This window comes from Melanotaenia boesemani, chromosome 14 (genome assembly GCF_017639745.1).
Source record: "Melanotaenia boesemani isolate fMelBoe1 chromosome 14, fMelBoe1.pri, whole genome shotgun sequence".
Lineage (NCBI taxonomy): Eukaryota > Metazoa > Chordata > Actinopteri > Atheriniformes > Melanotaeniidae > Melanotaenia > Melanotaenia boesemani.
This window is the reverse complement of record NC_055695.1, coordinates 21,808,899-21,832,127: the sequence shown is the minus strand read 5'-3', so window position 1 is coordinate 21,832,127 and position 23,229 is coordinate 21,808,899. Positions and strand designations below refer to the sequence as shown.

Genomic DNA, 23,229 nt, shown 5'->3' with positions numbered 1-23,229 from the left:
TTGGGTCATTCACACCCTGATGAGTCATTAAGGCTACACACACGGCAATCGTGTGACAGTGTCAGAGTCAAACAAATCAAAGTGTTAATTGATGTTGAAGTCAAGTTTCTCACTTGACTTGAAACTGATGTTAAGACACCTAAAGGAATGTTGTGACCATAGGCCGTGTCAATGGGATCAGATAGATCACAGATTATTCCATGAGGCTAATGTGCTGCTGACGTACCACTCCAGGTGTGAACTGTGCTTTAGTGTCACAACAAGGATTCCAAGCATCTGGTTTTGAATGACTTAGAGCACATATTCCCTTCCATTCAAAGAAAATTCAGTTGATAAACAGGACTGATGTGAGTCTATTAATTTAAAATGTAATGAGGCAGAATAAGACAGTTAGAGATAGAATATGATTTACGTCACACTAGCACAAAGACAAACCAAGCGTTCTAAGGAAATGTATGCAAAGAGATTTCTTTTTGGTGTGTCTCATTAACAAAATCAGACAGCTCTTGTGTTTTTTCTTCAACATTTTTCATGATATTATAATACCATGGTCACAGGAAGAAGAGAGGTTGTATGTAAAAATCAGCAGCAGGTGTACAAGCAGCCTAATCCCTAATGGGCATTTCAGGACGGAGTGAGATTAACCTGAGGTGGTCTGGTTCAGCTCCTTTCAAAAAGAACAAGCCCCTAGTCTGTCTTAACTTATTACTGTGAGGTGACAACTAATATAGAGGTCAACCATCTGCCCAGTTTGCAGCCCAATGCAGTACAATCTATAGCCAGTTTTTTATCTGTTAAATTTGGTAAGTTGTCAGTTGGATTTTAATAGTTTACATTGCAGCAAGAGTATTAATTACCAAAGTGGCTTTGTGACTGAGCAATGGTGGAAAACTCTAAATATCCTGAAAACGTGAACCATATGCCTGCTTTGCAGTTCTGTGATGATAATTACAATTTCTGATTGGATGGCGTCCTTATTTGCGCCGGTCCAGGGCTCATCATATTGATTGTGTGTAAAGCCCCTGACACACACACGCGCGCACGGACAGCAGATTAATGGGTTAACCTGATATGCTGTCTGAACGGTTTGTGGAACATTTGAGTAAATGGATTAGGATTTCAGTCACATTGTTTTGAAATCTACTATAATACATGTCCTCTTTTTTGTCTGAAACACAACATCCGTCTTGATGTTGCCTCATTCAGTAACGTTTCAACTTTAATTTCTAACATTTAAGTCAAAATTATCTGATGACCGGATGATAGCAAAAGCTATTTAACAATTTAAAGCAAACCTGACAGAAATCAGTCTCTTGATGAGAACATGTTTAAACTATTTGAACTTTAAATGCAATTTCTATGTGTTTTTTTATCATACAATATGTACATTATCACAAAATTTGCATTCAAATTGTATTAAATGGCATTATTTAATGTTATAAACACAATCCCAGGTGTTATCAACTTGTCATCTCATTTGGACAATCACACATTCTCACAACAGGTTTAAAGCCTAAACTTTGGACCACTCAAGAGAGCTTGAATAGTGCTAATCCCTAAAGGTAGTTCAAACTTTAACCAAACAGGAAAAGGTCAAGATTAAATTTGACAAAAGAACACATTTTGTTCACCAGAATGAAATGTCTGCATACAAGCAAAGGTTCTGGTTAAAAAGATTAATTTAAAATCACTCCTCCTTGAGCTGCCACCTTACTGCGGTGAAGGAGTTTGCGCATCCTAACAATCCTAAGAGCTATGTTGTTGGGAGCTTTATGCCCCTGCTTGGGTCAACCATGGCGAACAGGTCTCTAGGGGAGGGACCAGACAAAGCACGGCTCAATAAACCCCTATGATGAGTCAAATCAGTGAATCCAGGTTTCCCTTGCCCGGAAGTAGCTCACAGGGGCGCCCCTCTGAAGCCAGGCCTGGAGGTGGGCCACGGAGGTGAGTGCCTGGTGGATGGGCCTTTGCCCATGGGGCCCGGCCAGGCTAAGCCTAAAAGGGTGACATGGGCCCCTCCTCCTGTGGACTCACCACCTGGAGGAGGGGCCACAGGAGGGTCGGATGCAGTGTGAGCTGGGAGGTGGCCGAAGGCTGGGACGCTGGCGGTCTGATCCTCGGCTGCAGAAGCTAGCTCTTGGGATGTGGAATGTCACCACTCTGGCGGGGAGGGGGTCGGGGCTGGTGCTTGAGGTTGAGCAGTTCCAGCAAGATATAGTTGGATTTAATTCGACGCACAGCTTGGGCTCTGGAACCACTGTCCTTGAGATAGGCTGGACCCTCTTCAACTATGTCCTGGGTGAGGCGCGGTACATTAAGTCTGAGTGGACTGTGTGAAATCCCCAAACTTGTTGGTGGACACCAGCAGTAATGGATGCCATCAAGCTGAAGACGGAGTCCTATCAGGCTTTTTTGGCCTGTTGGATTCCGGAGGCAGCTGATGGGTATCGGCAGGCTAAGCGGAACACATCTTCAGCAGTCGCTAAGTCAAAAACTTGGGCATGGGAGGAGTTAAGAGAGGCCATGGAGAATGACTTTTGGACATCTTCAAGAAGACTCTGGTCCACCATCAGACAGCTCAGGAAAGGGAAGCAGTGCTCCATCAACACTGTTTACAGTGGGGATGATCTCGACTGGGGACATTGTGGGTAGGTGGAGGTAATACTTCAAAGGCCTCCTCAATCCCATTGACGCATCTTCCGACATGGAAGTAGAGTCAGGGGACCCCTGCGTGGGCTCTCCTATTTCTGTGGCTGAGGTTGCTGAGGTGGTTAAAAACCTCCTCTGTGGCAGGGCCCAGTGGGTGGATGAGATCCACCTGGAGTTTCTTAAGGTTCTGGATGCTGTAGGGCTGACTTGGCTGACATGCATCTGCAGCATCGTGTGGACATCGGGGACAGTTGTCCCCCTCTTCAAAAAGGGTGACCGGAGGGTGTGTTCCAACTACAGGCGGATCACACTCCTCAGCCTCCCTGGTATGGTCTATTCGGGGGGCCTAGAGAGGAGGGTCTGTTGGGTAGTCAAACCTCGGATTGAGGAGAAATAGTATGGTTTTCATCACGGTCGTGCTTTGTGGATTTGGAGAAGGCATTCGACCATGTCCCCCAGGATTCCTGTGGAGGGTGCTCCAGGAGTATGGAGTGCCGGACCCCATTATACGAGCTGTATGGTCCCTGTATGACCGGTGCCAGAGCTTGGTCCGCATTGCCAGCAGTAAAACAAATTTGTTTCCAGCGAGGGTTGGTTTCTGCTAAGGCTGTCCTTTGTCTCCGATTCTGTTCATAACTTTTATGGACACAAATTCCAGGTGCAGCCAAGGTGTTGGGGTGGATCCAGTTTGGTGGCCTCAGGATTGGGTCTCTGCTCTTTGTGGATGATATGGTTCTATTGGCTTCATCGGGCCGTGATCTTCAGCTCTCACTGGAGCAATTTGTATCCAAGTGTGAAACAGCTGGGATGAGAATCAACACCTCAAAATCCTAGACCATGTTTGCCACCCAGGGTGGAGTGCTTTCTCTCGGCTGGCCTGGGAAAGCCTAGGGATCCCCCCAGATGAGCTGGTGAATGTGACCAAGGAGAGAGAAGTCTGGGTTTCTCTGCTTAGGCACCTCCCCCACGACCCGACCCCAGATAAGCAGTAGAAAATGGATGGATGGATGGATGGATGGATGGATGGATGGATGGATGGATGGATGGATGGATGGATGGATGGATGGATGGATGGATGGATGGATGGATGGATGGATGGATCACTTAAAATCATTAACATCTTGTTAAAACTACTGAAAATGGCAGGCAGTGAACAAAGACATAAAAAAAAACCCAATGCTGGTCATGGGACAATGTAAACCTGATTAAGCACAGAGGAGTAAATAATGTTATCCATGTGACACAGAGGTTTTAATTTTTGTAAAATTGGCTGAGATTTTGTATCATTTCCATTCAAGACATTTTCGTGGATTGACAGTTTGCTTTCAGTTAGACTTTTTCATGGGTAGAAGTTACTTTTGCACATACTAAGTTAATTCACTGATGTTGATTATCTGAATACTTGTGTGGTTTTATGCTGTTGCTGTTATGCAGAGCTGAAAGGCATAAACTAATTTCCTCATATGTGCCACACAACAGTGAGGAATTTCTTGGACTCCAGACTCCTGAACCACAAACTAAGTGGAAAGCAGCAAGAGAGCTGGAAGGCAAGTTTCTTCTAAGCAAAGAGGAACAGCTTAGCAAAAGGGAGCTTGAGTCGCATTTCATCTTTTGTGCACCAGATTGATGACCTATGAGATGGATGATGTTCTGTAGTGTTGTGTGGCATTGTCTTATCCTGGCCTGCACAAAGAGGCAGAACACTTATCATCTCAGGCTTATATGTGGAGCAGGGGGCAGGGGTTGTCAGAGTGGTGAAGAGGGTCGAGGAGGGTGAGGGGTGGTGGAGCTCCCTCTGATAAAGCATGATGGAGATGGGTTAATGACAGTGGAGGCAGATGGAGACAGCCATCTCCCATGACGATGCTGCCACCTCCATACTGGAGCCAGAGAAGGACGGGGAACAGGAGGAAAGGCAAAAATTGGCCAAACCAAAAGAAAAAGGACAAAGATTTTACAAAAAAAAAAAAAGAAAAAAAAGTGTTTGTCTGGGTGTGTGTTTACACATGGAATTAATGAATAGGTGCACTTTGCACAACTGAATGTGAAGTGGTGTTTTAAGGTGACTTAAAACAGGTGGCTTGTTGTTAAGCTTTGTTATTGGGCCTTTAGCTGCACTGTGACTTGCAAGCAGGTGGCCTATAAATTTGCTGAGCTTGGGTTAGGATTAGGCTTTAGGACATTGTTTGGGGGGCATGGGGCTATGAATACAAAGGGATTAGTGCAAAGGGTTGCTTCACTGACTGAGTTTGTGTATGTGTGTGTTTTAGAGTCGGGGGAGTAGTCATCTGAGGCTGATGGATTGGATGGCCACTCAAATAAAACATTTGGTTTTAATTAAGATAAAGGCAAATATTCTGTTGAAATACCCATAATGATAATAAACTAATAATAGACTACAATTACTATAAACATACATACATACACACACACATACACACACACACACACACATATATATATATATATATATATATATATATATATATATATATATATATATAAAGAAAATATTTAAGAAAAACAACAATAAATAAAGAAATACAAAACATTAAAAAACATTAAAAAGTAGGTTAAGGATTAGTATTTTTTTTCACCTTGGCTAGAAAACAAAGTTTCTGGCTTTCTAGTTCCCACGTCCCTCTCCTAATGCACAGCAGTGAAAAAGCCCTACTCAAATCATCTCAATGCCTTGAACCATGTGCCACCATTAGGAACACACAAAGAGAGATCTGACAAATGACCATTTTAATGCCCCTCTTTGACTTTAATGAATTTATACGTTATCTGGCTCTAATGGAGGCTGCTGCGTAGGGGCTGGCGCGAGGCCATAACAAATGAAAAGCTCTGATTAGTGTAGAATGAGCTGAGAAAAAAATGCCATTCATCTTGGTTAGCATCCTCCTGTGCTCCTTTATGGGTCGCTGTTACAAGGACGGTGGAGCCGGGGGTGCTTGTCCCATTAGCGGGCCCCGCTGAGTGGTCAGCGGCCCCGGCGTTGACGGAGCGTCTGCCCGCTCTGCAGTTCAAGACTGTGAATGCCTCAGTGCGGCTTGACTCCTGAATAACCTTCTGAGGTACCGGGAGCTTCACCCCTGCATGACCCCGTACTCTGAACAGGACTGTGGGGGGACTCCGGGGGGGTGGGTTATCCAGATCAGGCCTCACACCAACAATTAGGTAAACACAGGAGGAATCCCCTCAGAGAAAAAACGGCAGGAGATTAAAAACACTTATTCTGCAATAGACATTTGCAAAACAAATTTACTGTATAAAGCATAGCCCTATAAGATTTATTTTGGGTTATGCAAATTAATGCGGCTACACTGAAAACTAGTGTGAAAACCAATGTTTTGTTTGCTTTTGACTATTGAAGGATCCCATGTGTATTTTACAAGCGTTGAACTGCTCAATATGACATGAATGAAAAATCAGCTCCACTCCATTCTGGTTAAACTGGTTGTACCTAATATGACGTTTACATTTTGTGTATGCGACTCTTAAAACTCGTTGAATGGGCTTTCCCGGATTCTAAAGAAAAATAAACGTTGGCAATGCAGCCTTTTTCCATCGAGTCACACTTTACTGTGAAAATGTTGCAACACACTGTCACTGCAGGAGAGATGTTTCGTCATGATCGCGATGAAGCTTGATATCGACCACTGCTGTCATTGGGAGAAGCCCTGTTTTACCGCCCCCTCCCTCGCTGGGCCCCCGTGTTGAGCCGCCTCGCAGAGTTCAGTCGGGCTGGGAGAGGAATGCGCGGGGATGCGGAGCAGCACCAACTGTAGGAAATCGACGCAACAACTCGCACGCTATGGACAGTAATGATCCATATTTACACCTCAGTAAGTAGGCTATGCTTTTACGATTTATTTACAGCGCAGACTGACTGTTGTTGCTTTTCACCAATCTGCTGCGTTTCTGTTTTGACTCGGGAGAGGGGTTTGTTTCATGGCGTCTTTCTCTACTGTGTGTTAACTGTGAGCGAAATTGTTGGCGGACTTTAACTACCCGACTCGTGTTTGTGAATCCAGCTGTCATGTTAATCCCTTGTAATAATAATTTTGCAAGTGTTCGAACTGAAACGAAAGCTGTGCCCATTGCGTAAGTCAGGTGATCGTGCTTTTGCCTGCCCGGCAAGGTCAGAGGTTGGCACTTTAATTGCGCTTATGTAATTTATGGTGCTTGTCGCGCGTCTATTGCTAAACTGTTTGAGACAGAAACACAATTTATTGGTCTGGGGTGGTCGTTGGATCCGAAGAAAACTGCGTGTAACAGCGCGGAGGAATGGCGGATGACTGCTGATAAACAAACTTATTGCCTCTTTGAGGTGGAGAGAAGTGTGTTAGACGCTCCCTGGTCAGCGCTCTGGATAACATGATGTGATTTTACTATATAAAGCTGCAATCTAAGGTCAGACTTGTCGACTTTGCCCTTGAACCAGGTGATACCTTTCTCTTATAATGCGCAGAGACTGGGACGCCCAGGAGTTTTCAACATGTGAAGTAGCTACAGCTACAGGAGGCTGCACAGTATGTAAAGTGAGAGTCTTAGGTTTATTTCTGCCTCACTGTGTCACACACTACATCACTTATATCATGTGATGTTTTTTTTTTCTCCCTGAATGACACACTCATTGTTGAGCCACTAAAAATATGGCATGTGTCTCTTAACCAGTCCTTTGTGGGAGACGTTAAAGATGATCATGGGCTATTACAAGGAGACAAATAAAACCACGCTTTGAAGATAAAGCTGTGCAGCCCTCTTTTTTGTTATCGCAGATATCTGAGCCGTTTAGAGAGGCTGAAAATTGTTTCCATAATGAATGCAGCTCTCAAGGGAATCACAGACACATCTGGGAGGGAATGCATGCATAGGGAAGCCTGCTGCATGAAGTAACAGAGCAGTCACCTCCCAGGCTTTGCTGTCTTTCTTGTTGGCCTCTAATCAGTCTAAAGGCTTGTGCAGATAAGCTCAAGAGTTGTTAAATCTACTCCAGCCCCCACCCCCCAAAATTTGATTGGTTTTAAGTAGAGAATTTTGGCATTCCAGTATGGTCCCACAGTAATGTTTCAGCTTACAAAGGGTCCCACAAAGGCCTGCAATCTGGGTTAAATGATAACTGTTTGTACATATTTTTGTAGAAGAAAAAGGCCACAAAATTCAAAATATGAACAAGTTTAATATTTCTAATAGTTATAAACTAGCAGCAGTTTAATTTGCCCTTATAGAGCAATAACTTTATTTCACTAAGCTGAGTGACATCCACAACCGCAGATCATTCCAAGCCTTGTTTTGTCTTTCTGTTGGGTCATAATTATGATTTGTGGTTGTATTCTAGCATCAACAGCACACACACTAATGCTCAGATGAAAATACGGTCATGAACTGTACTCATGTCATGACTCTGAAATGGTCAGTGTTGGTAATCTGTTGTAAGTGTGTGGAGTCAAAAAACAAGCTGGTGATTATGTGCAGATTTTTTCATGATCCCTCTCCTCAGCTTTTCCCAGACATGTTATGTTTCAGCAGGTTTCATGCAGGCTTGCCTGAGGCCTAGGAGTAGAATCAGCATTTTTCCTTTCCCAGCACTTCAGCATTTTTTGTGTTTTTTTCCTGTCAGTGGTTCTAGACAAGCTGATGAGCACCTACTCGTTGCTATAGACAGTGAGAACTTATTTAGCTCGATGATCAGGGAACTCATGACAGAAAGGAGAACAAGATTGAAGAGTGACAGAGCTAAAGAAAGGGGAAATGAAGATTGGGGGAGTAGGCGGGCAGTGGAGAAAGAGGTTATCCTAGTTGATTTGAATCCTCATTACTTGCCAGGGGTCACAAATTCACCTCTTAGTACACAAACAGGCAGAGGCAAAGACAGACACACACCCATGCATATTCTTTATAGATACAATTATGCAGGCTTTCTATATGCATCATGTGACCTAAAGAATGTGGTTTGTACTATTTGAGTGCGAAGTTCTTGGGGCATTAAAGCATGCTCAATGTCAATCCCTGCTCAAATAATTTCCTTCCCACTCCCGCAGAATTAGATAAACCACACAGGTAGGAAGGGTGTGGTCCTCTGCAGGTATTTGCTTAAGGACTCTCCAGCTTCAGACCTGCAATCCCTCAGTGCAGACACATGCATTAGCACACAATACATACAATAGTTCTATTTTGTGGTACTTTTGATTCAGTGTTGCATTTCTATGCCAGTAAAAAACACAGTCTTGACTGCGTGTGAAAAGGTGCTGATTGTGAGAACAGAATGAGGGAGAAGAAGGGGCGTAAGGAGGCCATTCTCTGGGCTAATTGCCAGTAATTAGTCATTAGTGAAGAAGGTCAAAGCCTTGATTTAATTCCAGATTTAATCAAGCAGAGAACCTTAAAGGCCCACCGGCTACAACAGTATTTGATCACTAAGCTATTCCTTAGCTAATTATGCAAAAACAACATACATGTATACACATAGATGCACATGTTTTCCATGAACTGAAAACTTATTTGCCATAGGTATTACACATCCCTCTTTTCTTATGTGTTTTTTGTTTTTATTTCATTGGTCAGCTGTATAACAGGTATTTTGATGGCTCATTTTACATAATTTGTAGAGTAACAGTTGCAGCCATAAACATACAGCTACAGCTGTTGATACTTCTGCAGATTTATTCCTAGAGAACAGAACTGGTTACCAAGTAAATATGTCAGTGTAGAATTTCACAGTGTTCTAATATATTCAGACAGTGCTGGAATTGATGCTGCTGAATATGGGAAAAATAAGCATGTTAATATTCAGATTTACAATGATACAATTATATATATATATATATATATATATATATATATATATATATATATATATATATATATATATATATATATATATATATATGTACACTACCGTTCAAAAGTTTGGGGTCACTTTACCATGGGATTCAATAGGGAAGTGACCCCAAACTTTTGAACGGTAGTGTATATATATATATATAAGGTTATAGTTATTTTGTAGAAGATTGCATCCATATAAATGACCAAATAACCAAAATAAATATATCTATGGGGTGGAAAAGTGACTTTCTTTTTTCTTAACTGAAGACTACCTGAGTATGAACCAAGCTTTCCTGGTTGGAATACTGCATTTAAATAAAACTGCTGCTACTAAAGCTGCATTCTTAATTGAGCAAACCTGTGCACCGTAGTTTGTTTCTCTGAATGTGCTTTAGATGTTTTTTTTCTGTTTGCAAAAACAAAAAGGCTGTGCATATATAGAAACAGGATTGTTTGCTCTAGTCCATAAAACACTTTTTGTGGCAAAACTACATCCATGGATGTCTTTATACTACCTCATAGACTTTAGATTTGATTTTTTTTTTTTTTTTTTTTTACTGAGGGTATCATACTGTACCGAGGCTGGGATAGCTGGCTTTTAAAAAATCAGTGTGCCCCAGTACTGGCTTCTCAGTGATGCCAGTCAACCATAACCACACTCAGTGCATTTAGACCTAAATAAAGAGTTCCACTAGGTCTCTACAAATGTTGTTTTAAAGTTATCAAAGTACATAAAGTTGTCTTTAGACTAGCAATGTGTTGATCCTAGTCATTCATACCACAGACTTGGGTTAGTTTAAGTTTACACAGCTGGCTCTAATTAGCTAATAGGCTAACATTTACTTCATAGCTTTTCTATATAAATTTTCAAATTTTTCTTTCCCAACAGAAAGTTAAAAATGAGTTTCAAAGCAGGAATCTTCTTGTTATGGGAGGTTTGGTGTTAAGCACCACACCATCATGCCACCCTAACTAGTTTTAGTGCTTTAACCAAGCCAGATAAATTAATGCACATGAGCATCTACAAATGCTGTATAAAACTAGAACCTCACAAACCTGTTGTAAAAATGAGCACCATGAGCACAGCTGCCCATTTTGGTGATAATGATCAATAAACCACACATATTGACATGATTTTTCACGAACAAGCCTGCTGTAACAACGTAATTATCGATAACAACAAATCGCTGCTGTTTACACTAGAAACTTAATGGGCACTAAATATATTAAGAATTTTAACAAAGACAACACTGGACTACAAGTGGTACTGGGTGCAGCCATCTTTAATCTGGAATCTTTGGGTCCTCTACAACTTACAACTTCGCTGTTTGAAAAAAACAGATCACTTTGTCATTTCTGGCAAAAATTCCTTGAAATTCTGAGTTTTGAGGACAACTGGAGCACATGATAACTATGATGTAACTTCCATTGGAGCTTGTGTTGTGTTGCAGCTTTTGTGATGTGTTGTAGCTAATTGTGTAGTGTTGCGGCTTATTGTGTTTAGGGTTTATCGATTTGAATCGATTCAAATTTAATAAACCCAATATTTATTCATAAAGCCTGGAGATCGATTTGTTACGTGTCTTCTGTTCTGATGACGTGACCTTACTCTTGGGTGACTTACCGAGACTCGACGAAAACTTAGCATATATAAACACAACTGTTTTCCTGCGTCGCCTCTGTTCAAAATCGGATTCTGTTGCCGAGATAATGCCAAACTCAGACTTTTTCATTCACCAGTGTGGATCATATTAACCTGTAAAGTATTTTTCAGCGTGTTACCACTCACATTAGCAGCTAACACTAAGACTTCAGTCTCTCACATTAGCAGCGGTCTGTGTCTTTATGTCTTATTTGGGATGGGGGGGTGGAAAGCCCTCCACCACAGTTGAAAAAAATCCTGGAGAAAACCCTGTAATGCACTTCTACATATTGTCGTCAACACTGAAAAATGTCATTAGCTGTTTGTTTTAACACATTTAACATTTGGCCACTTAAGTTATAATAATCAGCAAATTATTTTCTAAAGCCTTAAAAACAGAAAAAATTTCTCATTTGTGCCACCCTTGTCCTGATGAGTGTCTTTGCCTTGCCTCCTCATCGAAACTTTTCTACACCCGCCCCTGCATATAAATTCTGTTACCTGTCAACCACCTGGTTAGAGAAGGTCCTATTCTGATTTGTATTTCAGAACCTGTTCATAATTCCCTTTACCACATTCGTGGCTCCTAAAAAATAAACCAGTGATTTAGAGAAGACATCACCTTGTTTTATCTTGCTGTTGACATCTTTACCTGATCCATTCGGCTGTATTATAACCAGCAGATTTCACAGCTGTGGCTTCTGCAAACCTCATCTAATAATGAAAATTATTTCAAATAAATGCAAACAATAAGCCATCTTAATTAAAATGGACTACTGTTTCACGTCAACATCCTGGTAGTTTCCTCCCCCTCAACACAAGGTGAATGACAAGAGACCATACCTGCCGCAGAACAGCCAATCAGCTGATCACCGTCATTCATGATTCAAGAAGCAAAGGAGATGGAGGGGGACATAAGGGTGTTGGACCCTCTCAACATGAAATCCATCACGGGTAAGACACCCCTGTATGGGCATATAGCCTAACATAGCCAATCTCAACTAACTGCAATTAATTTTAATTGCATTATTTGCTGCGTTACCAGTGTTATATGCAGACTTAGGGTGCTCGATGTTCAATATAAATAACGTTTAGTTCACAGTGCTAACACTACTTTTTCTGAGTTACAGTACATTTTTGGGCAGGTGTGTTTGAGTACAATATATAATACTAACCTTTCGTTAACTTCAGATGTCGTTAACCGTCTTCTCTATTGCTAATATTCTGCTGCTTCATGTGTGCTTTTGATATGGGCTTGACGCACGACAAGAAAAATTCATTGCCAGCCAGGTTAAACCCAACACATGGGACCTGACAAATGGCAGCGGCGGGGGCAGTGTCGCGCATCGTGCTCTTGAATTGTTTGTTTCCAAGTAAAGTGATTGGTTGATATTGGAGAGAATTTTGACATTTTCAAAGCAGTCCTTGAAAGACAAGATATCAAAGATGAATAGTTAGAAGACTTTGCTTGAATTGACAGAAATCTTGCTGTTGACTCTACTGTACAAAAGAGAAAGACAACCCTGGGTTCATCCTATTTTACAAGCAAGGAAACAGCATGGTGAATATCATTATTTGATGGTGGACTTCAAGGCTGATCCAGATAAATCCAGGACCTACGTTCAGACAAATTAATGATGGTGCCACACAGCTGCCTTTTTATTTACATCTCTGTAATCTTTGCGTGAAGCATTGTAAAGTATAGGAAAGTCAGACACAGCTAAAATGATCTGTTCCTCCATGTTGAAAGTGTTTGCAGACTGCACGGTAGGGCTGGGCGATTAATCGATAAATCGAATTTTCCATTTCTGGAGATTTATTTTTATGAAAATTGGGATTTTTTTCCATAGTGAGTTAGCAGCAGACTTAGCCCTCCCTCCACACCAGAACGGTTTTTGACAGATTTTCAGTGAGGTGACTCTTCACTCACACCTGGGATTTAGCTGAGCGTGTAACTGCAGTGAGAAATGCTGCTCTCTATGCGATGCAGAAGCCAACTTAACCCACAAACCCTCGTTAAGAGACAACCTTCATCAGGGGAATTATTCCTGCAGTGGATCCTGTATGATAAGGATCCAGATGGAAAGAGATCACGGATGCATTGTGTCGCATATTTCTATGTAAGATATAAAGTTATTTTTGCTGGCATTCATCTATATAAACAAATAAGTGTTTTTAATAAGTTTATTTATGTTTTGTAAAAGAAAAGAAAAATATCGACTAAAACCGGAAATCGGATTTGGTTATAAAAAAATCAGAGATTTTATTTTTAAGCCATATCGCCCAGCCCTACTGCACGGTCTAGCTTGCTCTCAGCTCATTGGTCAGTCATTAAAGCCCCTCGCTCCATGCGAGGTCAAATCACAAGCCTCCGTGTGCATGGCTACGTGAACTCACGTGAACATTTCACTTGCACGAATGCTGCCTTAGCTGGAGAAGGGCAGTGATTTTCGCCTTACTTTTCGCAAGTTCCATATGAAATGAATGAAGAAGAAGCAACGTCGCCTCCCGTGTGTCGAGCCATATGCTGTCAGTGTGTGAGCATGTATCAGTAATGCGCGGGTTGATCCATGTTGAGCGGCTGAGAGTCATCCACAAAGCTAATAAAGATGTTTCCTTAAATATTCAGTTTTTATGCTTAAGACAGCATCAAGGAAGGGCAGGGTGGAATTTGTTGTGCTTGGAGTTCATTCTGTGGCGCTGTGCCAAACATTGGTCTATGTGTGGGAAAGCCTGTATGGTATTTCAGAAATGCATGTAGACGCGTTAGATCAGATTATTCAAGTGATCTGGTTACTCCCAAATAACTAATTTTGCTTGTCATGTAAATGGACTGTGTTTATACAAATAGTTATGTAAGAGTGTATTTATATTCAAGAAAATAGGTGGTGTTACACAATTAGCTATAAAGGAATCAATATTGAATCAGATTTAATTGAAACTGAATCGAAATAGGTTGCTGTGAATCGAATCAAATCAGGAAATTAGTGACTACACACAGCCCTAATTATGTTGTTGCTAATTATGGAGTGCTGCAGCTAATCGTGGAGTGTTGTGGTAACAGTGTTGTGTTGCAACAAATTGTGTAGTGTTACTGCTTATTGTGTTGTGTTGAGATTGGTTTAATTTTTAGATTTAGCTTCTTCAGATAATAAATTGATATTTTTCATTTATGTTATATATGAGATTTTTTCCTCAACAATTTAGGCATTTAATGCTGAATGCAAAAGGTGCACATTGCTGTTTGAAATATTGTTTGTTATTTTTAAACTTCCTTCTTTCACAAAAGAACAAACGTGGTTAAGCGTGTTACATGATCACTGTATGCCCTTCACTGCTGGCAGGGACAGAAGGACGTAAGGAGAAACTTTCCTCCTGAGATGACAGTTTGCTGATTAGATTATTAGAAGCTCAGATTAAACATTTACATACCCTAAATTTAGGACTGCCAATTATCCTCCTCCCATATCTTCACAATCCACAATACATCTATGATTGCTATAATGAGGGCTCTCAGGGTTAATTTGACATGATTTATGTGGGCCGTGACACACTATCATAACATTGCATGCTTTTGAGAAGAGCTACATTATTTTAATTTTTCCTCATGGGTTTTGTTACATTTGAAGGAGAGGTAAGTGTTTTTTCTCTTTCGTGGTTCTCTTCATGTGTCGGGGTGCCTCCTGCCAAGCCTCTGACAGGATAAGGTTACTACTGGCTCTCTTTCAAGCACTGTCTGGATAGTTGATCCAGTGCCATGCAGGTGTCCTGCACAATTCTGTTGAGTATAAACATGCACACATGCCAAGGAAGGCTTCTCAGGTTTTTAGTGCTGCATTTCAATGCAAAAGGGTGAGCATTTGATAGGTTGGCATGGTAAACACACACCCTGATCTGTATGGTAAAGGAGCTGAAGACTAAAATCAGTGTCCATTTCACATTATTTTAGCTTGTGGTGCTGCTTGACAAAAAAAACATGCTGCTTCTCTCACTGTTGGATGAGAAGCTATAAAAAACACTTATTTATTTATTTATTTATTTTTATAAAAACATGGTATTAGTCCTCCTAAAAGCTCAAGGATCATACTGTATAGTACTGCATTTGTAGTTTTTTTAGGTTCCCTCAGGACATGTCAGGTATTGTTTGCTGTTGCCTTTTAAGGTATATTTTTGGCTTGTGTTTGCATATGGGTTTTCACTTTGCAGTGTGTTTTCTTGGCCATCCCACAGCATCGACAAGAAAAGACAATTCCTGACATCCTGGAATGCCATAACACTTGTTAAACACACAAACATGCTAATGCAGCACACAAGCAACTCAACGTGGCGTCAGCAATACTGTTGAGCGCACATACTGTCATATTTATTTTTTAGCATAAAGGGGGATTACAGATGCTTGGCAGAAGATAAAGGAGGGAATTCTTCAGCCTCTGCCTCCACCTTCGCAAATACTTTCTCAGCTCGCATCCCATTTACACCATTCAAACATAAAAAAGAGATAAAAAGTAAAATGTCATTGACACTTGAAACCTCTAGGGGCTAAGACTGAGTCTACATAGTGTTTTCAGATGCTCTCCAGTCTTGATACTTTTTTCGAGGGGAGTAATCAGAAACTTCTGGTTGTTCTTCAATCTTAAGCATGACCCCCACCTCCCTGTACTCCTAACACCCTGGTTGTGCCACTACAACAGGTGTCTCAGTACAGATAGAGAGAGAGACAGACATTAGTTGAGTGGGCGGTATAAGGGCTGATTTGTGCAGCAGCCGGGCAGCAAACTCTTACTGTGGGATTGATCTCCGGGAAAGGATAATCTGGGTAATCCTATAACTGGCACTGGTGGACTCCGCCTCTTTTGCTTTCCAGTGACACCGCCCCTCCCAGTACCCGTTCTTCTCCATACTGACCCTCTTGTTCCTGTCCTCTCCTGAGAAGTGGTTGATTGAGTATCCACTGACTTCTAGTCTTGAGTGGCTGGCATTTTGCCAGTGTTACACTTGAAACCAAAGGCATGTGGTTTCCCGTGACATCACCTGCAACTGGAAGCAGTCCAGCGAGGGAGATAGGTTTTGGCCACTGTGAGTAGTTGGGTTTTGTGCTGCCTGAATGTGTGTGTATACGCCTGTTGTTGGAAATCAAATTAGCTACACTGCAACAATGTTGCTCCGATTTTCCAAAGAGGTGCAGCTTGAGCATGAAATGCTTATGCAGCACAGATGTATTACTGTAATGCCTATAATCCCTGTGCATTCTTTGATCAAGTTACGTTCATCTAATTCATCCATTTTCCTCTTATGAATCTGCATTGTGTCTTTTGGATTATGCATGATTTTCTTGGTGATGCAGTTTTTAAATGTTAAGGTTTTATCTTTGGCAAAGAACTGCATCCCTAGTAATTCACTATGCCTGCATTCAACAGCTCAGTTCCTGCTTTTAAAATGATCATCATCAAAGCATCATTTTAACTGACTGTGACAGGTACAAGGCTTTGCTGTTTCGCGTTAAAACTGAGAGCTTGTGACTCACTTGAAATCTCAGATGTGTTCAGCAGGGATGCCACTCAACCATAAAGGATGCTTCCAGCTCTCACTGCCTTGTCCTTCACTATCTGTTTAACACTCAACACTTGTCCCTTCTCATCAGCCATCTCCATCCTGCTTTCCCCTTCTGTTTGTTTCTACTGTCTGTCACCTTGCATCCTTCCATCTACGCTCATGCTGATTAGTTTCTTTCTCCTCCTCCTTCCTAAGGAAGAGTGGGAGGTGTTGATGTGAGCTCACTCGAACAAATGCTTTAGTTATCCCATTAAGTGGCTTCACTGTGTGTGAATGTGTGATTATGTCTCTGTCAAGTGTAGATAATAGAGCACTATCATATTCTAAAGTGTCCTTGAAAGAAACGTGTGTAACTCTGCTGTTTACAAGGGCACTTTGTCCACTCTGAAAGCCACGAGGATGTTCACTAGACTCTCCAGGATTGAAAAAAGGGATTTATGACAGCGGAAGAAGCACTGATATACAAGAGTGCCTTTCAACTAATGTTGTCTGTTGATGATAGGAGGGCAGCTTGTCCCCTCCGCTTAGAGCACAGCTGGACATTTGACACAGCTGTTAAATCCATATTATTTTGAGCTCCAGCATGTGGATAAGATGAAAAGTCTACATGCTAGTCGAGTATTCTGAAAAAAGAACATTGCTTTACAAAAGCTGTCTTTTTCTACAGTTTGTTGTCTTCTTAATGAAAAAGGTTTTAAAAAAAGATGTGCCAAACAAACGAAGTGTTGTCCTACAAAGGCAATAAGTCACTTAGTCACTTACTTATTAAAACCTAAGGTGCCAGCAGTGAAGCTGTAGCCAGTTTGAATCTCAGCCACGCTGATCTGATGAACAAGAAAATCCTAAGTCACATTTAAAGGATTCCTTTACCTTTAATTTATGTGTATGTCATGCGTGCATGCTCATAACCACAATGCAGGGCATAAAGCTGAGCTGTTAAGTGAAATAGGCTACGTGTTTGTGTTTACCGAGGAAATTAGAACAATGCCAGACAGTTGTTGTGTACTTGACTGATCCAATTTTCAAGGCGAGAAGGCACGCAAAAAGGGAATATGTTTTACCAGTTTCCAGTGAAGAAACACCAGCAAGCAGCCTGGATTCGTGTAATCATCTGGGCAAACTAGAAGGAGATGCTCTGGCATCTTGTATGCAGCAAAGATACACTTCATCTCCAGTTGTCCATGTGATGACACAAGAGACATGGACTATTGTCTGTCTGTGGACATGAGAGGAAGTCGAGACACAGGGGCCTGAGTAGAAGGCAACATGAGTCAATTGCTGTAAAATTTGTCTTGTAAAAGTTTGTCTGTCTGTCTGTTAAAAACGTAACTTAAAAAGCATGTCTTGAAAATGGAATAAGGAACAAGTGATTAGAATTTGAGGGTGATCTGGATCGCCACCTGGATCCAGAAATGTTTTGGACACTAGAACATTTTATTACCCTCTACAACTGCCAGAGGGGGTCATTTTGACACCCTGCCAACGGAGCATTAAAAACAAAATGATAAAGGTGACATTTACAGAGGCAATTTGTTTTTTCTTTGAATCTTTTCTGTTAGAAGTAGACACAGCTAGGCCTGTCGCGATAAGTAACAGGTCAAAAAAAATGAGCGCGACATACTGTATTTGCCGCCTGCGATGATTTTCATTATTTTTTTTATTTTTTTTTCTATCTTACTTTACACATACTAAGAATGACAGTAAGTTTCACTATGGAGTATCTCAACTGAACACTTGTTTCTTGCGGAGTGATCTCTCTTGTGTCATACTTGATAGCAGCATGTTGCAGCACGAGACCGTAGTGAACCACTTAACCTGTGTGAGCTGGTATGCCGCATTTGTTTTACAGGGCTGCCAAGCCACATTGGCCCTGAAACTCACGCATGAGACTCAAACCTTTCTCATGCTGAAATACACATCAAACGCAAATGCCGGCTAATCGAGAGGTCCGGGAGGATTCCCAGTGGGCTGCATTACTTTTGGGCCGGTGTCCTGGCCTATGTGAAAAAAGCGCAGCGTCGCGTAGCAGCAGCGTGCAGTTCACTCACCACTCATAGATCAGTCTGACACGCAGTGATGAGGGGGATGTTTTAGCTTCACAAACAGCAACGAAGCACAGGATATTTGTTTTCTATTTCTTTTAATACAGTGGTACTAACTGGCAGTTTTGCTGGTTTTCCCTGTCTGAGCCTCATGTTTAAAATCTCTTTTTAATATTTTTTTAAGGGTAATTTTGTTTACAGAACAGAGACTTTATTATCTATCATACTTATTGTTTTTGATTGTGTTTGCTTTTCATTATTTGTTAATGAGACTGAGAATCCATTCTATTTTTTCTTGTTTTAACATTTTGTTCCAGTTCCAGTGTAAAATGTTCTTTAGAAATTGAAGTTTACTGATCTTTGGAAGGGTGTACTTGCATTATTATGGCATTGTCATTATATTAGTTGAAAATGGTCTCAAACTGACAACATTATCGCCTTGCACACTGCTATCATTTATCGCAATAATTTCTAAGAAAATTAATTGCACAGCAAAATTTATTATTGTGACAGGCCTAAACACAGCTTCAATAAATAATTATTTGATTAGCAGTGGGATTACTTTGAGCTTGTATTTCAAATAGAAAATGTCAAATATTCACTAGCTTACAACATTATCTTACTGTTTAAGGTAACATATAACATAATTAAATTTTTTTTAAATATATTTATATTTTTTTTAATTATCTGAGGGGGGAAAATAGCAAAAAGCATCATATAATGCCAATGTAATGAATAAGTCAGCTGATATTAATTTACTGTATCGCATGTCAACAGCTCAATAAAAAAAATGGACGCTGGGTCATTCTGGCGTTGATGCAGCTCCGGCAGAGGAACCATGCAGAGGTCTGTTCTCTCTGAGTGCTTATAGTTTAATAAATGCCTTAACGCTGGACACTTTAAATTGAAACATAAGTGCAGGATAAGTCAACAAAATTTTTCAGCAGTTTCCCTGGAAACTACACTGCCTGCCTGGACTAAAGAAAAGTTGCCATCTGGATTTAACAAAGCAAATAGGTATGATCCTCCTGTTGGATAATTACTGCATGGGCGATTATCTTTCAGCTGGCAACAAGTTATTTAACCCCAAATGATGCAACGAGTAGCTTCTCATGTTTTTTAAACAACTATGAGGAAAGACACATCCTGTGGTCATGGAAAAGATGTTCGTCTGTTTAAGAAGGGTCAAATCATTGTCATGCAGCAAGCAAAAAACTACTAAAATTGGGTTAAGAACTGTCCAACACATTAATAAAAACTGGAAGGACAGTGGAGAACTATCTTCCAGAAAGAAATGTGTTTGGAAGAAAATCCCGAATGATCAGGGACCACTTAAACAATTGGTAATATCAAAGTGAAGACAAACAACAGTAGAACTCTGGGCTACGTTTAATAGTGAAAGTAAAAATGTTTCCACACACAATGCGAAGGGAACTCTAGGAATCGAACTGAACAGCTGTGTAGCCATTAGAAAACCACTAATCGGTGAGGTTAACTAGAAAAAAAAGCTTTAATTTGCGAGGGAGCATAAAGATTAGAATCTGGAGCAATGGAAGAAGGTCATGTGGTCTGATGAGTCCAGACTGCCCCTGTTTCAGAGTGATGAGAGCATCAGGGTACAAAGAAAGGCAGATGAAATGATGCAGCCATCATGCCAAGTACCTACTGTACAAGCCTGTGGGGGCTATGATCTGGGGTTACTGCAGTTGGTCAGTGTTACGGCCAATCCAAAAGGCCAGTGGCCGTAACAGTCAGGTTCATCTATTGGTCATCTATTTTGTTTATATGACAGCAGTGTTCCTCTAAGGGTGGATCTTAAAGATACTTAGGTATAGCAATGTCATGCAACGCCATATTTGATTCAACAACTTAAGTTTGTTAAATTCTTTTTAGGTTTTATCTCTGAAAACCTGGAAAATTGATGACTTTGTCCAACATCTCAGCTGTACCTTTAAAGTAGCAAATGACTGCAGTGGTGAAACAAAGTATGCTGTGAAGTATTTAGGCCAAATCTTCAGGACTAGCTTATGTGATGGCAATGTCATGCTTATCATTGCTACAGATTGTATGTACAAGCAAGTACACTGCCATGCCAATTTCATATGTACAAAAATGGTGTCAAATAGGCCGTTTTAGAGTCTTCTGTACTTCATCTTGATAAGATGATGTATGTTTGTGACTACTAATATTTCAAAATCTTATGCTGTGTAGAGTTTACGTGTCCACAGATTCATGCATCAAACCACTTCGAGCCTTTGTTTATTTCATTCTTTAAATCTAGTTATTCTGTTTAATTTATTTATTTGCTATTATTCACGTATTGATTTTATTCTATGTCTATATTATTTATTTATTATTGATCTTTATGTATTTATTTATTTTTGTTTCAGTCATTTTCTTTTTGTAACTTTTTCCCAGATTCTTTTCTCTTATTTATTTATTTTTTTTAAATAAATTCAGGTGTTAAGGGGTTAAATGTTTAAGTTCCTAATTGAGTCTGTATTTAATCGAAGTAGACATTATATGCTAAAATAAACTCTTGCTAAGGAAATGCATCAAAATTGTTGTATTTGTCTAAGTTGGTCATGTTGATTATTACTTATGTCTAATTGTAGCACTTATCTTACAGCAGTGCCAACAGTAAGCAAAAGCTCACACATTTAAATGCACGTATATATATTCTTTCATCTTCATCTTGAAGCTTACTTTTGGTGTAGTGGTGTTTCCATGATAATTTATATCTTATACTCTGTCCTTTTTATGGCACCATCTTGGTCAAGGCTCCCAAATGATCCAAGCTGATAACAATGATCGGATGCAAAATCTGTGCTGACCTCTTGACTACACTGGTACCATTTCTTGTTCTTTGAGAGGAAGCTGCTGACAAATCAGTGCACAAGAACTGCAAATCTGAACAAATCCACAGATTTACCATCCACCATACTCTCTGATTTAGATCACAACTATGGCTTTACACATGACTTATTCTTTTACAGCTGACCTTACATGATCTTTTTAATACAGAGATGTTACAAGTACAGAAAAGCTGTGTTGTTTTCCTCACATGTTTTCACAGTGCAATGTCTCCTTCCACAAACACACACAGAACATTTGTGTCTTGTGTTTTTGTGTTAGTAGTTTTTTGTTGCTATGCTCTGGTATACAGTTAATCCTGCCTTCATTAAGGAAGTACTGTCACAGTAATAAATGAAGTAGAGACAAATGAGTAGTGTCAGATTGATCAGTCCCATACAGAGGAAAAGCACTGTTGGCATTCGTTCTGCTGTTACAATTATGAGTTTATTACTTTGAGTAACTCAGGAATATACATCAGTCCATGAAGCTGGTTGCAACGCTTGGCTGTAATTCCAGGGTCTGACCCAAAGTCCAGGAGGCAGGTTGCCCTGGTCACATTTACCGGGTCACTACATGAAAGTAAGGTGCAGATATGTGTGTATGTTTTTTGGTAGCATGTGGCTATCTCTTCATGACCCCACTGGAACAGTGCAAGACTACTTCCAGGAACCAAATTGAGTTGCTTCATCATGCAGAGCCAAGTGGGCAGATGCCTTGATTTGCTTTTGGCCCTAACATCCAGCTGTGTGTTTGCTTTCCAGGGTCTGCTTGGTCAATCTGTTCTGTGTTAGCTCTTTTTGTTTAAGCTTCAAACTTTTTTATCATTTGCTAAACAATCTTTATCTTGTCCCTACCTCTGCTCAGGCCTCCTTATTGATTGTCTCTGCCTCTGTGTAAAAGTCTCCCTTTGAAAATGTCTGTATTTGTGGATGCAATGACGCAGCAGTGATGTCCTACATAAGAACATGATATTTGCTTTCTATGTGCAGACTAAACTATTTATTTTGTTTGTCTGAATCTCAGCTTCAGATGAACTCAAGCAAAGGATGGGGGCAGGGTTTTTTCCTCCTCTTTTCAGGGGACATGTCTGTGAGTTCACCAGAGGGCACATTTTAAGGTCAGGGAAGTTCACTAGCTCAGCTCCTTGTGTTTTCACAGCCGTGTCCATTTATGGGAAATAAAAGTAACTTTTTTATGTTTTCTTTTCCTCCCAAAAAACGAAAGCTGACGCATATCTATATCTCATGTTCAGATGACAATGTGAGCGGTATTCCTTTAGCAGTTAAACTCAGACAAAGCAGTTTGAAGTGTCTCCAGTTTGCTGTTAATGTAACTGTGAGGACAATTCCTCATTTTCTTGTTTCAATGATAACTATTTCTTCTAAATCTCAGCTGGGCAGAAAAATAAAACATTTTGATTGATGATTTTATGTTGTCAACCAGTCAGAGGTATTATGAGTGCATGGGAATCAGTGCCCTCCTCCATCCATCTAGCCATCCATTGCCCCTGTCTTTCCTCTCTGGCTCTGTTTGTCTCTCTGTCCTTTCCTCTCTGGCCTCCCACCTTCTTGACAGCTGGCCCGCTGAGCTGTAGATACTTACGAAGGATAAAAGGATTTAGTAACACAATTGATCAATGAGATCTGCGGGTTGTTC

General features: G+C 40.6%; 1 protein-coding gene across 2 annotated transcripts in view; it reads left to right on the top strand.

The window, feature by feature from the left end:
• The first annotated feature begins 6,304 nt into the window (after positions 1-6,304).
• Positions 6,305-23,229, top strand: part of rxrgb (retinoid X receptor, gamma b) — a 35,262-nt gene continuing 18,337 nt past the window's right edge. The window contains exon 1 of one of the 2 annotated variants that reach the window (XM_042006524.1): positions 6,305-6,497. In XM_042006524.1, the coding sequence (XP_041862458.1) occupies positions 6,467-6,497 (31 nt within the window). In that variant the 5' untranslated portion in view covers positions 6,305-6,466. Of the gene's footprint in view, positions 6,498-12,009; positions 12,077-23,229 lie in introns of those variants that run through there. The other variant, XM_042006523.1, reaches the window with a different exon arrangement.